Genomic DNA, 17,512 nt, shown 5'->3' with positions numbered 1-17,512 from the left:
TACCACCGTTTTGAGTATTGAATCCCACTTCAGTGCTTCAGCTGAGGCAGAGGAATGCACATGCAAGTGGAAAACGTAGACTTCCAAAACCAAAATAACTGAAAGCTTGCTAAGCTCCTGACAATTGCTTTCCTCTAGTTCAGGAAATGTCACTTCTTAAAATAACAACGCAGTTGTCGTTGAAATAATGACCAGGCCCAGTAAACTCCCTGCAGACATGCTCTTAAAAAATATTTAAAATCCTACTTTCTTTGGTATTTAAGGGCATTTCCTCATGCAATCTGATGCATGGAAGATACAAATTTAATACTCTGTATTTACTATTTCTTACCAATTTATTCCAGGATTTGTCTTTATAAGAGTCTTTGCTTGTATTTTGCTTATGGAATAAGTTCAAACAACCTTGTTTCTAACATAAACAAATCCATGACGTTATGTACAACCTATTTAATTTCAGTTAATAGGATTGTATGTGAAATATTGCCTCTTGTATCCTGCAGAAATGGGAAACAAAGCGGGAATTTCTCAAGACATAGGAATTAGTGCTAACTTCTATATGCAATAAATATGATTTTAAAATTATGCATGGTAGACACAAAGCAACATTGATGCAGAGTCATTAATCTTTTCTATAGCTTCCAGATAAATTTACCATGATGACTTCAGGTAGGCCTTCAGCTTTACTGACTACAAAAAATACAAGAAAGAGATAAAACCAAACCACAAATACTTCACCTTTTTTCCTGAAGATTTATTAAAATAAAGTCAAATGGCTAAATAGTGTGCCAGCTTAAAATAACTCCATTGCTAGCACAGTTTTGCGTTTAGTATTTCCAGAAAACGTTCTTAAATTCAAGAGAATGAAAACAGTATTTCTTAAAGTTGCATCAAAAAGTAAGAATGGTGTGGCATAAAGAATTTTAAAGTCAGGCTGCTTTTCTCCAAAGATTTGCTGTTCATCAGAGGCAAAGTGTCCATATTTTTAAGTACAAAGTGCTTCCCTTCCTCCTTGAAGATCCAAATTAGTAAAAGTTTTAGTAATTCTCTCTTCCTGACCTGGAAATGAGCAGAAAATTAGAAAAGAAACATGGAAGTATTTTGACTGTAGGAACTATGAATCATTTGTTTCTCCCTTCGTTGAATAAAAAAGTCTTCTCTGTTCTTTCCTGCTGAATCTGAGGTATTTTACAGATAACCAAGCTTATTTTACATCACTTAACCCAGCAAGAGGAGATTTTGTTTCCCTGTAGGGTGGCAAAGGTCTGAGAGGAGGCCACATCCACTTTTTAGTAAATCATTCACATTTTATATGTCTGCTATAAACCCTTATATTCTCTTTCAAAATGAATAGTCTCAGCCTGTCTCTCCCCCTGATGGGGACTGATTTTTCATGCTGAAATCTTGGCTTTCTTCAAATCAGCAGAAGTTTTGCCACTGAATTTAAGCAGGGTCAAGATTTTACTCTCATTTTTTGATCATTTTAGCTAATGTTTTCACTTGATCTCTGTATCTTGGATTATACAGACCACTGAGATGAACACTTATTATTCCTTTAAGTGAAGTAGCTAACTATGTCCTTATTTTTTTTCTCTCTTTTTAATAAATCAAAGTGTTTGATTTGTTCTCTGCTGACAGAGCTACAAACAGCATAACCTCAGTCTTTCTACGCCCTGGTTTGCAGTATATTGTATGTCACGAAGGTGTGGAATTGGATTAAAAGCTACAGCACAGTGCTCTGCAGATAAACCCACTGCAGGTGTGCAGTTTAATAGGATTTTAATTTAGTAGCAAGTGAACGAAGAGAAGAAGCCTAGAATGGGATTTTCTAGATGAAAAAATGCCTTTCATGCTGAGAGAAAGCAACTGCAAGCTCTGTGATAAGGAATAAAGATTGGGCCAATGCTCTCTGAGCTTCACTTTTATAGATTAGTGCTCGCTCAGAGCATCTTTGTTACTGCCACTGGTTTCAACAATTCTTAGTTCATATTATGTGTGTTTGGCTGTGTAGCATGTCATCTGCCACACTCCCTATTAAGCCACTGTGTTCAAATCTTGTACTGTCTCACTCCCTGCCCTTTATATTTTTTCATATAAAAATAATGTTTTCCTCAGGAGGTGTTGCCAACTTGGAATGTATTCCCTTTTCAGGATTATTAACAATTATTCTCATGCTTCAAATTGCATTAAAAAAACAAACAACCACCACAGAAATGTTCTGCACTGTTCAAAATAAATGGAAAAACATGGTCTCTCTGCTGAGGAGTGTAATTTATATTCAGCATGAAGTAGGAATGAAGGACCAAAAACAGATGGGGAAGGAAGAAGAAGAATGAAGGTGTCAGCTAAAAGATCATGAAGGGATCTGCTAAGCCACAGACACATATTGATGCTGCTGCTATCAGGCCAAGGTTGGAAGATTCTTTTCTGATTTCTGTTACCAGTCCTCCCTCTCATTTTTCCAGGGTTTCATAGCAAAACTGAGTTTTTAGCACTAATTTCAATGAGATGAGGGTGGAGGTGCGATGAACAGATTTTTTTCCCAAGCATAACAGGCTGTAGAGAAGGCAGAGAAATGCCTCATGGGACAAGATGAAAAAGACACGGAGGTTGGTGTTGTTGGCAGAGGACGGAGGGGAGGATGGGAGCTGATGAAAGACACTGGGTCGCAGGGAGCGCAGAGGCTGCGTGAGGTAAAGGAGCTAAAGGAAAAAATATGAAATATCCCTGTGATGCACGGAGTGATGAAATGTCAGGCAGCAGAAATGTGGTCCAGGAAACAGCAGCGTATCTGGTGGATGCCACTGAGGCTGCTGAGGGTTTAGATGCCCCACACAACAGGTAGTGGCCGAAGGGGGATTAGTCAGGAGCAGGGGCAGAAGGTTGCTTGGGAGCATGATGATGATTTTTGGTGATCAAAAGTTGCAGAACACAAATCCTCATGCAGTAGGAACCTATTCAGGGGATCTACTAAGGTAGCAATATGAAAAAAGGGGTGGGTGATGGAGATGCTTTTGGCAGCTGTGTTTCTCAGCAATCTATGGAATTAGTATTGACACCCAGAGAAGGAGCCTGCAATGGCTGAGGTGGGAGCTACCAACTGTTTGAAGGACACAAGTAGGCAGAAGTGCTCATTCGCACTGACATGGCTCCTGAAAAGATTCTGAGCTGCAGGTTCAAGTTTATCCTCTCCCTCACAGGCTGCAAACACTTGAACCACAGCATCAGCAGGCTCTTACTGGACTTTATTTCAATAATCACCATTGTCAGCATTTTGCATGTGGACTGTTAGAGTCCATCAGCTGCTGGGATCTTTCATCTCTAGGCTCTTTCTATGCTCTGCCAGTCCTACATTTCATCCATACGTTCTCTCGAATCACCCTACTGTTTATTTCATGTTTTATACCCATCATCTTTTACTCAGATACCCCTCGTCCCTCACTCTAGTCAGCCTTGCTCTATTCTTGAGATAATGTACAAAGTATGCAAAACTCTTACACAAAATTGTAAAAACATTATGTATACAGACAACACATGGGTCAAACCCTTGTCTGCTGAGAGCCGCACAAGAGCTTTGATGACCACATGAAAGCACATACGGGCAGCACAGTGAAAGAACATAGGAAGCAAAGCAGATACTGAATTATCTTTCTATTGGTTTGTCTCCTAATTTCTGGCCATCAGTGGTTTAGAGATTCCTTACTCATAGCCTGCACCCAGCTCAGCTTGGTTTTTGACGTTAACGTGGCATGGCAGGATGGGTCATTTGAAAAATGATAACAACTGTCAAACATGCCTATCACGTTTATAAATCATTCTTGATTTGTCCCCTTTGTGCCTTCTTTCTCCTCTCTAATTTTAATTGTTGAGCTAGTTTTAGCATATCTTATATTTAAAAACAAGGGTCCTCCAGGGGTCTTTCTAGCTAATAAAGATGTTTTAAAAACAGTCTGGTTTTAGTCCTGGTCCCATTTTATGGAAGCTGAATACATCTTGGGAGGTGCTGGATAAACATTAAAATAACTACAGCAGGATGACTCTCAAAGTGTAATTTTCTTTGTGAATCTTAATGCCATTAACATTTGTCTAGCACTCTTTTCCGGAAAACACAATGTTCTCTAAGAGTGAAGACAAGTGCTGTTATTGCATGGAAGACAAATCTGAAAAAAGCTGAATGTATAATTCATCACTTGTATTAAGCACAGAGGCTTGATCCATGTTCTCATACTTAGCCTTGCATCCTAGGAAGACTTAGAGTATATCTTGTTTTCTACCTGTATGTCATCCCTTATGCTGGTAAGTTTGAACTAGTGGACTGATTGCAAGAAAGTCTGGTGGAGCAGAAGGATCTCAAGGATTTCATACTTCTGCATGTTCTGCTAAAACTAACAGGTAGGTGGAGGGAAGAGCCTCTGCGTGCTTCCAACAGCGAGAAATGACCACGCCATATGCTCATGTATCCGATCAATAAATATACGCAGTCTCTTTGGTCAGCAATTCCACAAGCTGCTCCCAAGCTACCAGAACAGCGCTGCTCTTGCTTAGACAATGCTTGGTGAATCTAAAGGAGCACCCAAGGTCTGCTGGAAACCTAAGGGAAGAATCAGGAAACTGTGGTGATGAGGAGGTGGGTGGTGTGGAAACTACGATCCCTTGGTGGGATCTGGGGTGGGTGGGGGCTGTGGAAGATGATTTATGGCTTGAGGTTTAGGTGGCACTGGGCACAGCTCCATGCAAACCTGGATTTCATTAGTTCTACTTCACACACATAAAGCCTCTCAAACAACAACACCCCTTCTGATCCCTCCCAATTTACCCAACTTATAACTTTTGTTGTTGTTGTTAAAACATTAAAAGTTAACGTTTATTTCACCTTGCTGCCTGCAGCTGTGTCCACCGAACAACTCAGAATTCTGGAAAAACGTTGCTTAATCCGAAGTTATTCTGGCTCTGCATCAAAGTTATAAGAGCTGTCTGTGGAACATTGGCTTGAGGTTGCTCCTCTGCAAAATAGCCCCAGAAATGGTTGGGCTCATAAACCCACAGAACAGGAGACTCGTTTTGCTTTGCAACCCAGAAACTTTCATCAGCTTCCTCCTCTATATAGGACAGGAAAATGTGAGCCACAAAATCCATGAGTAGCAAATTAAACAAATGCCAGGATCCTAGGTTTAAAGAAAAACAAAAATAATTTTAACATCCTCTTCATTTGCTTATCTTCATGATGTGTTCTTTTTTGAAGGGCTTCATAATAGTAATGGGATAGACAAAGCAGCACACTAATCACTCATCAAATAGTACTTAAAAATTATGTATTTCCAGATATCACAGAGAAATAGGCACCAGCTGCAGATTTTAAACATGAGCAAACACCTTTTTATTTTAGCTAGAGAGGAAAGTGTGTTTATTTGCTTTCCTGTTCAAGCTCTTCCCCACATGCACTGCTACTACAAAGCTTATCAACAAGCACGTATCATCACCATTTTCCCCTCGGACAGATAAATCGTTTCACCTCTTCCCAAGCAAATCCTCCTACAGACATCTGTGTGTCTTATGTCTGTGACATCAAATGCCCTACCTTGCAGCTTGGGGCATAACTGCTAAAAGCCAAGTGAGACTCACTGGGACCATTGACTTTTGAATCATAGCTTGGTTGAAAGCCCTTGCAGTAAAGAGTAGGTCTTCTTCCATGCCATAAATCTGCATAGGAATTCATCAAACAATTCACAACCTCTGCATCCCACAAATGTGTTTACTTGGACATCAACAAGGAGACACCACCATTTATATGGATGACCAAGGTTTACAGAGCTTTAAAAATGAAAAATACTGCCTCTTTTGATGTTAGGTGTGTCTGAGAAGCTGCTGGTTCTACTGTTTGTCTTTTTGCACATTTTTAAATGATAGCAAATTATAGCAAAGTAAGAATTGTTAATCTGTCAGACGAGGAAAGGGACCTTGACACTTGGAGTTCAAACTATACAGACGTGACACTAGTAGTCTATAACAGTTTCTAACAGTCTTACAGATGTTTTCAATATATTCAAGAACAGTAAGCATGAAACAAAAGCTACCACCCCACTGTCCCTTGGGATAATACAGAGTGACATAGATTTGAAGAGGGATAGAAAGGTGAATCGGCTTGCTTTCAAAAGAGGAATGTGCAGGTCTCTCTCCAGCAAGCGCTGCTCGCCAATACATCCCTGAATGCCTTGGAAGGGAGAGTGGTGAAGGAGATGGAGGTGTACCAGCTGAAGTGAGGCTCTGTGACGGAGACACATAGAGGCACATTTGCTGGAGAGGAGGTGGAGCTGGAAGAACTGTAGAGGTCCCATTAGCCTTGACTGCTGTAGCACACTTGTGCCTTGCTGTCTCAGAGGGGGTAACTGCACGGTTCCTCCGACCACACTTGGGCATCACCCATGGGGAAGCTGGGCTGGAAAGGGTAAAAGTCAACACGAAATTCAGATGTGTAAGCATGCCTGCATGTGTGCCAGATGTGCCAAGATCCAAGGCAAGAGCTTCAGACAGAAGTAAGTTTGGTTTTGCTTGCTGGTATGTGGTGTATTTTGAGGGGAGGCACACTGCAGGAACGTGGCACTCACATCTTTGTCTAAGTGGTTGTGTTTCCTCAGTGTGGATGCTACATGTTTCGACTTGCAGGCTGCCCACCATTTCTGCAGGAAATACTGAGATGTAGAAAATTTCTGAAAAGCAATGACTCTGAGTACAGAACTTTTACAGCAGATGGCTTGTTAACATAATGGCTTCAGCTTTGTCCACTAAAACTCAAAATTCTACTGTAGAGCCCAATGTCTTAAAGAACCAAAGGTATTAAGAAAGAATATAATAATCACCAAATTAATTGGAGCATCACAGAGAAAGGTTAAAAGGCATTTTTTAACTCTCTCACATGTGAGAATAAGTTCAGTCTTAGTGCCACTGAAGTATCATAAGAAGGCTGTTGTAAGTGGGATGAAAATATAATTTGTAACTAGTTTAAGGAAGGCTCAGCAGAGGAGGGGATACTCTCCATCAGTTGTATGCCCAATCAGTGACAACTGCAGAACAGGGAGGCAATTCATTAAACTATTCTTGTGGTGGAAAGAGTAAAGAGAATTTCATCATCATGGGGAATTTCAATAAACGTTATGTTTCCAGAGCTGTTCTTGGAATACATTCCTAATTTCCCTATTGCCCAAAATATTGCATGCAACATTGTAGAGTTTTGTGCAGAACTCCTCCGGAGAGAGAGAAAGGAATAGTTATTATTACTGTAATGCAGCAGCTGACAGACAAGGGATGCTACTGCGCTCTGTTCCCTGCAGACGCAGAACAAAACTCTAATCCCGCTCCAGAGAGTTTGCAATCTAAATATAAAGCAAAAGGTGGCACCTTGGTGTGAAAAAGGGCTGCGCACATATGTGCACAAACACCGACATCAGCAGGGGAAGATACTGAAGAATACAAAAGGCAACAACCTTAACATACCCCTTTGTTATGTCCTTGTAGGAAATACATAACCTCATTATCTTCAAAACCATACTTTTTTCTTTGGCTATTTGTGTGAAGCCCCATCCAAAAGAAGATGAAAAAAAAAGTGAAGGTGCTCCTTTGAAAATCTAAAAAGTGGTTCGTGCAGTTTGAGATCAGATGCTATTCACAGGAGCTGGTGCATTTCTGCAGAACGAATAACAGAGAGAGAACCTCTGAAAGGTTTTACAAATGAACAGAAAGGCAGATAAGGCTGGTGCAATACAGAAATGAAAGACACTGAACTGTTTCAAGATGTGGCTGTACCATTTCAAACCTCTTTGAGTGAATGTGACTGCACAGTCCCTTCACTTCTCCTGCCTTTCACTGGTGTGGGGTGGATTTGCTACTTGACAGCCCAAAGCCCTAAAACAGAGAGAAAACTAACCCAGCTAAAGGAGTGACAAGTGAGTTTAACACCTTAAACAGGCTTGCTTCTGGCTAGGCAAGCACTTACATCAGTGTAAAGCATAAGGAAAAGGAAGGAGCACATAGTTGTCAGAGGAACTTTTGGCAAGTAGTTATTGCAGTGGCTCTGCTCTGGCTCCATTATACGGGAAGAACCTGAAGGACTGGGGGCTGTCACTTTGAGAGATCTGGAATTTCGGTGGTTTGGGATATTAGTGGCCCCGGCTTTCTGTCACACCCTGCTGCTGGGGTCGGCAGCTTTTGAAGGGAGGGAGAGGAGAGGCTCACACCTCAGGCTGCTGTTCCCCATGTTCCCACAGACAAATGATGGCTTCTGCCGAAAGAGGGAGTTGTGCCCTTCTCACCATTTCCAGCCGCATGCTCCTATAATACCTTCCCCTCTTCTGCTCATCCTGGAGTTTTGGATCAGAAAACAAATCTGGCAGAAAACGGAAAGTTTCACTTGCCTGACCTAGCTAGCCACAGCACCAGATGAGTGGTGCTGCTTGCTGCAAGGGAGAGCGTAGGAAGAAGTGATGCCCCTAATGACTTCAGCATGAATTTATCTCAGTTAAAAGCATCTGGTGCCTCTGCCATCTCAGGAGACAGAGGGGTATATCAGATGAGAGTCACAAAGATCCTACTTACCAAAACTGTCTGCATAGTTCAGGGTCATAACCTTGCTTACTGCGCTCAGGAGGAAGTTCCATTTCAACTGGAAATCTGAGGCCAATTTTCTGAATTCCTCTTTACTCCTGCTTGGCTGCAGACACAGCAAAAAAAGTACTTTATGATCAAGCTGGTTAAAATAATTCCTTATTGTGTTGCAATTTCCCTGTACAAACTGCATACAAGGGTGGAACAAGCAGGTTTTTCTGTTAGAATCCTGAAATAACTTAGGTTGAAAGGGATCTGTGCACATCATCTAATGCAACCTCTTCCTCAAAGCATGGGCAGCTTGATTCAGGCCTCATCCAGACACATTCTGAATACCTCCAGGATGGAGATTCCAGAGCCTTTCCAGGTAACCTCTTCCCATGCTTAACTGCTCTAATGTTGATTTTTTTTTTCTCTTTATCTATTAGAAATTTTATTTGCTGCAACTTGTGTCTATTGCCTTATGCCCTATAACTGTGAACCTCCATGAAAAGTTCATCTTCTTTGTACCATCCCATGAGGTAGCTGAGGGTTCTATGAGATGAAGGCACTACAGAACAGCAAAATAATTTTCTTAATTTAAAAAAAAAGAAGCTCAAGAAGTGCAGTTTTCCTGCTTCTTCAAAAAGTGAAAAAAATACCTCAAACCAAAAACAACTTTAACCACCACTCAGACCCAAGGTAATTGGTTTGGCAACGAACCGAATGCAGTTGTGCAATCAAGCTACCACTAATTCTGTACCAGTGATGGAACAGGAGTGGTAGAGTTTGGTAACTTATGGAAAGGTGCACGTGTGAGGATGATCATACTTGAATCTTTCACAAGAGCTAGAGACAGTGTACTAGAAATTGTCACTCTCCTGCTGTCTGCCAAAAGCCAACAGCTTTGTAAATCAATTATTTCAGGAATCATGAGGTGTTCATTTTTACTAACATTTTTCTTCTGAATTTTGGCTTATTAGGGACTGTTATAATACGTGTCTATGAGATGAGAGCAGATACTGAAAACATCCAAGTGGATATATGCACAGAAATGTGCTTGTAGTTGTTTGCACAGATGGAATTTTTGTGTGCCAGTTAATTTCCCCCTTTTTCTGCAACATGCATAAATTGTATTTATGGAAATATGCAGTCTGGTCAGGTTGCTACAGTACAATGTAGCTCCGGCAGACTAGCGACAGTCAGCATGTAGCATGATAAATGATGTGATCACATTTTCTTTTATGGAATTATTAAATTAATTTTATACCTGAATGACAAAAGCCTGAAGATTTGAAGACACACAGTTCAGGAGAACCTGAATATCTATGGAAGGGACGAGCAGAGACATTAAGTCATTCAAACCTATGAAATACAGAAGGGAGATCATTACTTGAAGTGATTGACTTGCTTTTTGGTTTGTTTCTGCAGTTTTTAGCCTTTTATTCTTTTATCTTTAGCTTAAACTATATTAAGACATTTGTTCATAGTATTTTGATTAATATATGGAATAGTACACTACTTTGAAAACAGAATTCACATTTGTGTCCATTTCCACCATATCTGCACTGACCTAGTCATCATGTCAAAGGTGGCAAGAATAAACACTTCCAGTGTGAAAGCTGGAATGTAGTTATATGCAATAGCAACTTACTTGTGTGAGATTTTATGCGGTTAAGAAAAAAAAAAATCTTGGTTTATCTGTTGAGGGGGAGAAAACAGCTTTAAAACAATAACAGAAAATGCAGAATATTCTGGAGACCAACAGAAATACAGATAATATTACCACAAATCAGTGCAGCTGCTCCCCTAAAAGATTGGAACCTACTACCCAGTACTAAAAGGTACATCACTATGGCACCTCTCTGAATTTATACCCTTCAAACTGAGACATCTTTCAAGAAGGCATATAGGTAAGGTCTGTGAAACCTTGCTTATTATAAATAACAGTTTGTAAAAGCAACAAAAACAGAGAATGCCATAAATTCACCTCGGAAAGAGTAAGATCATCATTAATATAATGCGCAAATATAATATGAGCATTCTGCACAGCGTTTTTTATTTTAAGCTGTATATCAATATTATGTAAATGGTTATCCTGATGGTTCTTTGAAGAATGCAAGTTATTTTTCCCACTGAAAGCAGCCATGGAAAGGCTGTGGTGCATCCCTTGTCAGCGAGCAAGTTGACGGTGGGCCAGCAACAGAGCTGAGGTTTCCCCCTATCAGTGCTATGCACGGCCTAGTCCAACTTGTCCATCCCTTGCTAACAATTTAAACGGCAGCCCATTAATCTAAAAATTGACTTGCCATTATCTTCCCATCACTTTGCATTAAGTTGGAAAAGGCATTATGTCATGGCTGCATCCAAACTCTGTATTTTCATGTTTTACAGCACAACATTGGTCCCACAGGCTGCAGTACAGCAAAAGGACATGGAAGCTGAAAGGCCAATAGCCCTTGTCCAGTTCAGCATACAATATTTTAAAATCTGGCCACAATAAATGATTTTGCGTACTTTGATTAATAACAGAGGAAAATGCAAAATGGAACTCTTGGAATCCTCTTTTTGTCAAAGCAAAAGATAATAAATGATCAACCCTGTTTGTCAACCTTCTTCCAGAGGTACATCATTTAGTAACACAAACTCTACTCCTGCTGCCGTAGAAAGCTTTCATTCTTAACCTTTAAAGTTAAAAGGATAATATTACATCCTTCATTCTCAATTTTATTGGCTATTTTCCAGTACCCTGGGTTACAGCAAGACTGAAATTCCCATTGGGGCAGAAACTGTGAATAAACAAGAGGAAATGCTGGAGCTTTAACAATGGCAAGCAAGGGATTAAGTGGATAGACAAAATATAACAAAAAAATATTACATTTGAGGTGTATGTCGTTCTGCGGCTCCTCTGGATTCCTACACTTTGTTTGAAAGAGGTTTCCAGGCACATCCAGAAATCCCTGACTGATGACAGCATGCAAGTCTGATCGCAGAACAGTGACTTTGCTGTTGCTGTTCAAGACTGTTCTCATTATCTATAGATAATAAGAAAACAGTTAATGCCTTTCTCAAGCCCTAACTCAGTCAAAAAGCTTCCCTTATTCAATACCAGACTTTATATAAACAGTCTCTGAATTGGCAAAAAAAAAAAAAAAATCAAAGGAAATGAATCTGAAGTTGTCTTCAAGTGTTTTTTGTTCTAGGAATTATTATTTTCAATGGCGCCCTGTGGTGTCGTCTCTGATGCAGCAGACAAGGTTAACGTGCTTGAAGTATCTGAGCAATTGGTTTTGCCCAGAGTTGTTATAGTTACACCAAATGATGGTATTTTGTCTAAAACATGAAATTTTGTATCAGGGCTGACTTTCCCTTGATGTTACTTGTCCTTAGTATATGTTTCAATTAAATTAGAAGGCAAGTTTTCTCAAGCTGCCCAAACCTTTGAGAAGACAAAAACAATATTATAAATGTGGTGCTAGTTAAAATTAGTTGGGATTTTATCCCATTTATCTTCATATGAGTAATTTGTGAATGAGTCTGGCTTCATATTTGTCCCCAAAATTAGATAGATATTGCAAGGAATTTTCAGCCTAACTTTGATCCTTATCTCTGAACCTTTTCTTTTTTTTTTTTTTTTTTAAATTTCATTGCTAATATCAAACAGTATTGCTCCAGATTCTTGATGAAAAGATGAAAACGATGAATGAAATTAAACCTTAATCTATTAAAATTTGTTAATCTATCACTTTGTCTCTCACTTCCATACTGAGATAAGTAAGAATCTAAAGCCTTTGTTGAATTTCAGGCTTTTATACGAATAATCCATGTCCAGTGTGGCCTTGCGGAGGAAAAATATTTTTTGTAAAATTTAGAAAAACCTCGGGATTCATAAATGTTTTAAAAAATCTCATTCACCAGAGGCTTACCGTGTCCCCACAAGCAGCAGAGAATGCAGCTGCCCATTTATGTGCAAACATAATTCCCAATCCAGCAATGTTTCTTTTTCACCATTCTGCTAGCTTTACTGAAATACCAAAGGCACTCTGATTCTCACTTGGTAATCCCTTTCAGCTAAGTTAAAGACTAAGTCTTTTACCTTATTTTACTTGGAGTTTCTAGTGTCAGAAGGAGAGCTGCTGCTTGCAACAAGAGGACACGACCCAAAGACTGGGAACTACGGGGGCAGCACCTTCAGCAGGCTGCCAGTACCCCTCTCTATGCCCCGGCTTTACACCAGTCCCTTTAGCTATTGCACTTCACTAAACATAATTCTCTAAATCAGGGGTGTCAAATGCATTTTCACCACGGGCCACATCAGCCTCGTGGTTGCCTTCAAAGGACCAAATGTATAAATGTATAAAGTCCTAAAATTACATTTGGCCTTTTGAAGGCAACCGCGAGGCTGATGTGGCCCCCGGTGAAAATGCTCTAACTGATTGAGCGTCTGCTCCGACAACACTTAAATACAGGTTACCAGAGGCAGGAATCAGCCCCAAGAAACAACAAGCAGCATATTCACATTCCTTTCTCACAGGGAACTCACACCATTTTATGCTCTAATTACTTCTGCATGTCCAGGTAGTAGCAGCTGTCAGCCTGCTTTATCTGCACATGATGGGAAAGTTACTTTTTTTTTTTCTTTTGAATGCTGACCTTGTCAAAATTGTTCCTGTTTTCTCACCAGGTGGCTAAGTCATTGCAAAGCACTCTACAAGGGCTGGCGTGGTTACACCATGTGGAGGCTGCAGTTACACAGCTCCTCCATAGTGTAATACTTCTCAGTAGGAGCGCTCTCACCTGCTTTGACCACCCGTCTCTAGTTGAAATTCAAGGTGTATTTTAGACAGAGAAAGCTGAGAAGGATGATTAGAAACATCAAATGACTCCTATGTAGGAAGATGAGATCAACTTCAAATAGAAGTAGCTGAGGGAGGATGTGATGGAGGTTTGCAGGGAGAATTGCATGAAGAAGGGCAGAAATGTTAAAGTTAATAAAATGAAGTACTTTTTCACTCAATAAATAATCAAACCCTGGAACTCACTACCCAAGGGTGTTATGGATGCCAAAACCAAGCTATTAAATACCAAGATGTGGATACAACCTTCACCTCAGATTGCTAGAAGCCAGGAGAGTACACTGGAGGAGGACTGATAAGAACCACCAGGAGAAACAGGCTACAGGTCCACACAAGCCTGGGTCTGGCTGACTAAACCACTCAACAGTCCTTTCTGAGAGACGTCTGCCTCTCCACTAAGCATCCGCATGTTCCTCACAAGCTGAAAATTTTAAACACCTGTGGTGTTTAGCTAACCATCTTCTGGTGTGTGTTGGACAGGAGGATATATTTGCAGGGGAATGTTTAGCTGATATTTATTTCCTTCTCTGCTTTGCTGGAGCCCAGTATCCATGGCTTTGGCAAGATCTCCAGCAGAAGTTGTAACAGAGACTGTATCACTGCTGAAAAACTCATGGGGATGCTCATTTACAAAGCTTGCATAATTTTATTTATTGAAACTATTGTTTTTAAATTGCCGATGGGACTAATCACCACGTACACCAGAACTCCTTTGCCCTTCCCTTTGTATTTTAAAGAGGCTCTAGAGAAGGTGCAAACATCATTTGCTTGTGAGAACAGAGCCAAGAGCTTGTTAACATGAACAAGAACCAGGCTCAGGATGTGCTCAGCTGTAAGTGTTGATCTGACCCAGATTCTGAGGTCTGTGAGGTTCACTTTGTGTCAGTTAAAGAGCATAAAGGGGATGTAGAGCAGTCAAAGGCTGTTGCTAGAGAATCCCCCCCAATGCAGGCTGTAATTCTCTTGCCCTAAATCTTGAGGGTGTAAATTCATTGCTAACCCTCTGTAGCTTTTCTGTGCATTAAGAATAAGCAGGGAAGATTTGAAAACCTACAACCAGCTCCTTGACATCATGGCTTCAGCACAAGGATGATGTAAATTCTGAGTATGCAAAGCAAATGCAAATGTCTGGGAACAGCAGGCACTTGCAGTCTTGCTGCATCATGTCCTTCAACACACAAGAACACTCTTTCAAAGCACACAAAGCTGAGCTTTCCAGGTATTTAGTATCTCCAAGAACTGCTGCAGTATTTGGGAACTGTGAGTGCTCAGCACCTCACAGAAGTGAACCTTTTGCCTGTGTTAGCACACGGGTGCATATTTGTATATTATTATGATTTTTAAAAACCTTTTTAAAGTGATGTGTGTCCTTTTTATGTTGTTGGTGATGAGTTTTTCCATAAAGAGAAGCTGCGTTTATTGAGGAACAATGTGACAATACCATGTAGTTCATTAAGCCACAGCTCCCTTCCTTTCTCCCCTTTATTGTGGGGATACAATGTAGTGATTTAAGCCACATGGTAAGTTGGGAGAATCTTGTACTTGGTGTTTGAAGGAGAGGAGACAACATACCACCTGTTCTTTTCTGCTTTCTTCCCCGTTCATGACCTATCTGTTCTGTTGTTGCCCAGACCACCTCAAAACCCAAGGATCTGAAAGTATCCAAGGACACCAATGGAAGGAATGCTGCAGGGAGGGTACAGCCTGTCATTATAACACAGTACTGAACGAAACAATTCACTTTGCAGTGTTCAAAGGGTTAAAAATGCATTACCTGGATGCATCTCCTTTGTCACTGTGGCTGAGAAGAATGATATTCTGGACCAAAAAGCAGGTAGAGATATTGTTAGAGAGATTTTATCTCTTTTTTGCCCAAGGAAAAAAGCCAATCTGAGTGGTGGCCATGAGCAGGAAAGTTCAGAGGGTGCTTCCCTTCAGCATTCCTTTCAGCACTGTCTGCTCAGAGGATGGAGAAGATTTTGCCAGCTGATCCCTGGGATCCATGAAAAAGTTGAGGGTCTTGTGCCCTTACAGACCTCCTGCCTTGCTCCCCAACCACACAGCTTCTCTGCAGCTGATATATCAGTGATTTCCCTTGTGCAGGCTGCTGCAACACTCCTTAGAGAGAGTAGTCAGGACACAACATAAAATATATTTTAGAATAAAACTGGGTTTTGCATGGCTGAATGAAGATACTGGAAACTGTCATCTGACCCTTGCAGCTACTGTGTTCTCCTATCCGTGGGGGATCATTGGCCATATCTCAGAAGCTTTCAACGAACACAGAGGAAGGAAAAAGTCCTGTCAGCATACTTACTGTGTGGGAAGAGATAGGTAGGAAGGTGAGCATGGTTTGGACTGTGGGCAGTCTACAGCTAAGAACACCTGTGCTGCTGCTCTTGTCCTACAGTGGAGCATCTCATAAATAGCTCGGACTGCTTGAGTGAATGAGATGACCAGCTTTTTTGTTTCAAGGATTCTGGAACATACCTTGACCATGTTAGAAAGGTCTATCTTTCTCCCAAGTCTTTTTATAAACACTTTAACTTCTGTTAAAGAAGAAGAGGCAGATGTTTCATATCATTAATATTTCACAGTTTAAAAGACATTAATGAAGACAGATCTTTTAAGTTAGAAAGTAGATCCCTAGGGGAGCTACAAAGACTACGGGAGGGCACAGTGGGGGCACCAAGCCAGCACTATAGGCTGTGGACCCTGGCAGCTTAGAGCTTGTAAGCAGAAGCTGCCCAGGCCACCACTCTTTCTTCACTGCAAATCTGATAACCCGTGGCACACAGGAAAAATGCTTCTAGTATTTTTTTACATGAAATACTTCTTAATCAAGACTAATACTCATTTACATGTATGGTTTAAAGTGAATGAAAGCAACCTTAATTCTAAACCTCCTGTATTTTGTTTAGGGGGGTTACATTTCCACATTTATGCACCTATAATTTTGCAGCACTGTCAATAAGCTTTGGTTTCTTTGGTTCTATTTTCCCCTGTTTATAATGTGTTGCAACTATGACAAACATGCTCCAAGAATATAATACAAAATCACTGATTCTTAGTTGCAGCTGATTAATTACATATATTTCCATGCAGTCACATTTTAAAAACACCTTACTAAGTTTGCTCTGTCAAGCATTCAAATGTAAGAAATGTCAGGATTAAGACTATCTGCAAGTCTTCCTTAAGCATATGAATGCTAATACAATCTTTTTTCCACACAGGAGCCCTGCTTTGCCTCTGAGCAGTTGGTCTGCACTCGGTGAGCAACTGATCAACATTATGTTTTAGTCAGAATTTTCAGCATCGCATATAAATATATGTGTGTATGTACATTCGTACATATTTATAAACACACACATATATACACACACCTTTGTAAAGTACAGATTTTTTCAAATCCTCCTCTAAAGGCAAAGTCATAGTTTCCCTATGGGAATATGGCTTTTTTTTTCCCCTTTATATTGAACTGTGCTATAGCCATTAATTAATTTATCTGCATAAAACCACTTGCAAGGTGAAAAGACAGAAAAATACCTAAATTTCAAGGGGCAGACTGCACAGCCAAAGCAATCATGGCAAGAACAGATCTTTAAAAATATTCAAATACACTTTAATTTACCATGAATTTTGAATAATTTTGGCTTAAATTTGTTCTCACACATTATCTGAGACTATTTCTTTTTAACTGCATCCCAACTAACTCTAGTCCTCACTACTACCAAAGTTGCATCAGTTAAAAACTGTTTTTAAAATAATTTCTGTAAGAGTCTTGTAATACAATCTTCTTTGCTATTTAAGCAAAGGTTATTTTATGCAAATATCTCTATTACTCAAACATACCTTTAGATTTAGATGTTTGGAGCGGTAATGGAAACTCTTTCAAAGCATTAAGCAGCCAAACTTCAATATTTTTACTGAACAATCTCATTGACTTAATGCGTTGCACAGGCACCTCCTCCAGGAAATCATGAAGTAAGATGTCCTCCATTTCCTAGAATACAATTCATGGAGCTGCAAATGATTGGTGTACTAGAGGTATTTACAGCAGCTTGAAACAAAATCGTATTTAT

At 40.1% G+C, this 17,512-nt stretch overlaps 1 protein-coding gene across 3 annotated transcripts in view; it reads right to left on the bottom strand.

Moving 5' to 3' along the window:
- Positions 1-738: 738 nt before the first annotated feature.
- Positions 739-17,512, bottom strand: part of RFX8 (regulatory factor X8) — a 33,808-nt gene continuing 17,034 nt past the window's right edge. The window contains exons 10-16 of one of the 3 annotated variants that reach the window (XM_065061069.1): positions 17,283-17,433; positions 15,921-15,979; positions 11,453-11,609; positions 9,845-9,900; positions 8,587-8,701; positions 4,871-5,162; positions 739-1,056 (exon numbers count right to left, since the gene is read on the bottom strand). In XM_065061069.1, the coding sequence (XP_064917141.1) occupies positions 4,903-5,162; positions 8,587-8,701; positions 9,845-9,900; positions 11,453-11,609; positions 15,921-15,979; positions 17,283-17,433 (798 nt within the window). In that variant the 3' untranslated portion in view covers positions 739-1,056; positions 4,871-4,902. Of the gene's footprint in view, positions 1,057-4,870; positions 5,163-8,586; positions 8,702-9,844; positions 9,940-11,452; positions 11,610-15,920; positions 15,980-17,282; positions 17,434-17,512 lie in introns of all 3 variants that reach the window. The other 2 variants (XM_065061059.1, XM_065061079.1) reach the window with 2 other exon arrangements.

This window comes from Columba livia, chromosome 1 (assembly GCF_036013475.1).
Source record: "Columba livia isolate bColLiv1 breed racing homer chromosome 1, bColLiv1.pat.W.v2, whole genome shotgun sequence".
Lineage (NCBI taxonomy): Eukaryota > Metazoa > Chordata > Aves > Columbiformes > Columbidae > Columba > Columba livia.
This window is presented reverse-complemented; position numbering and strand designations above follow the sequence as displayed.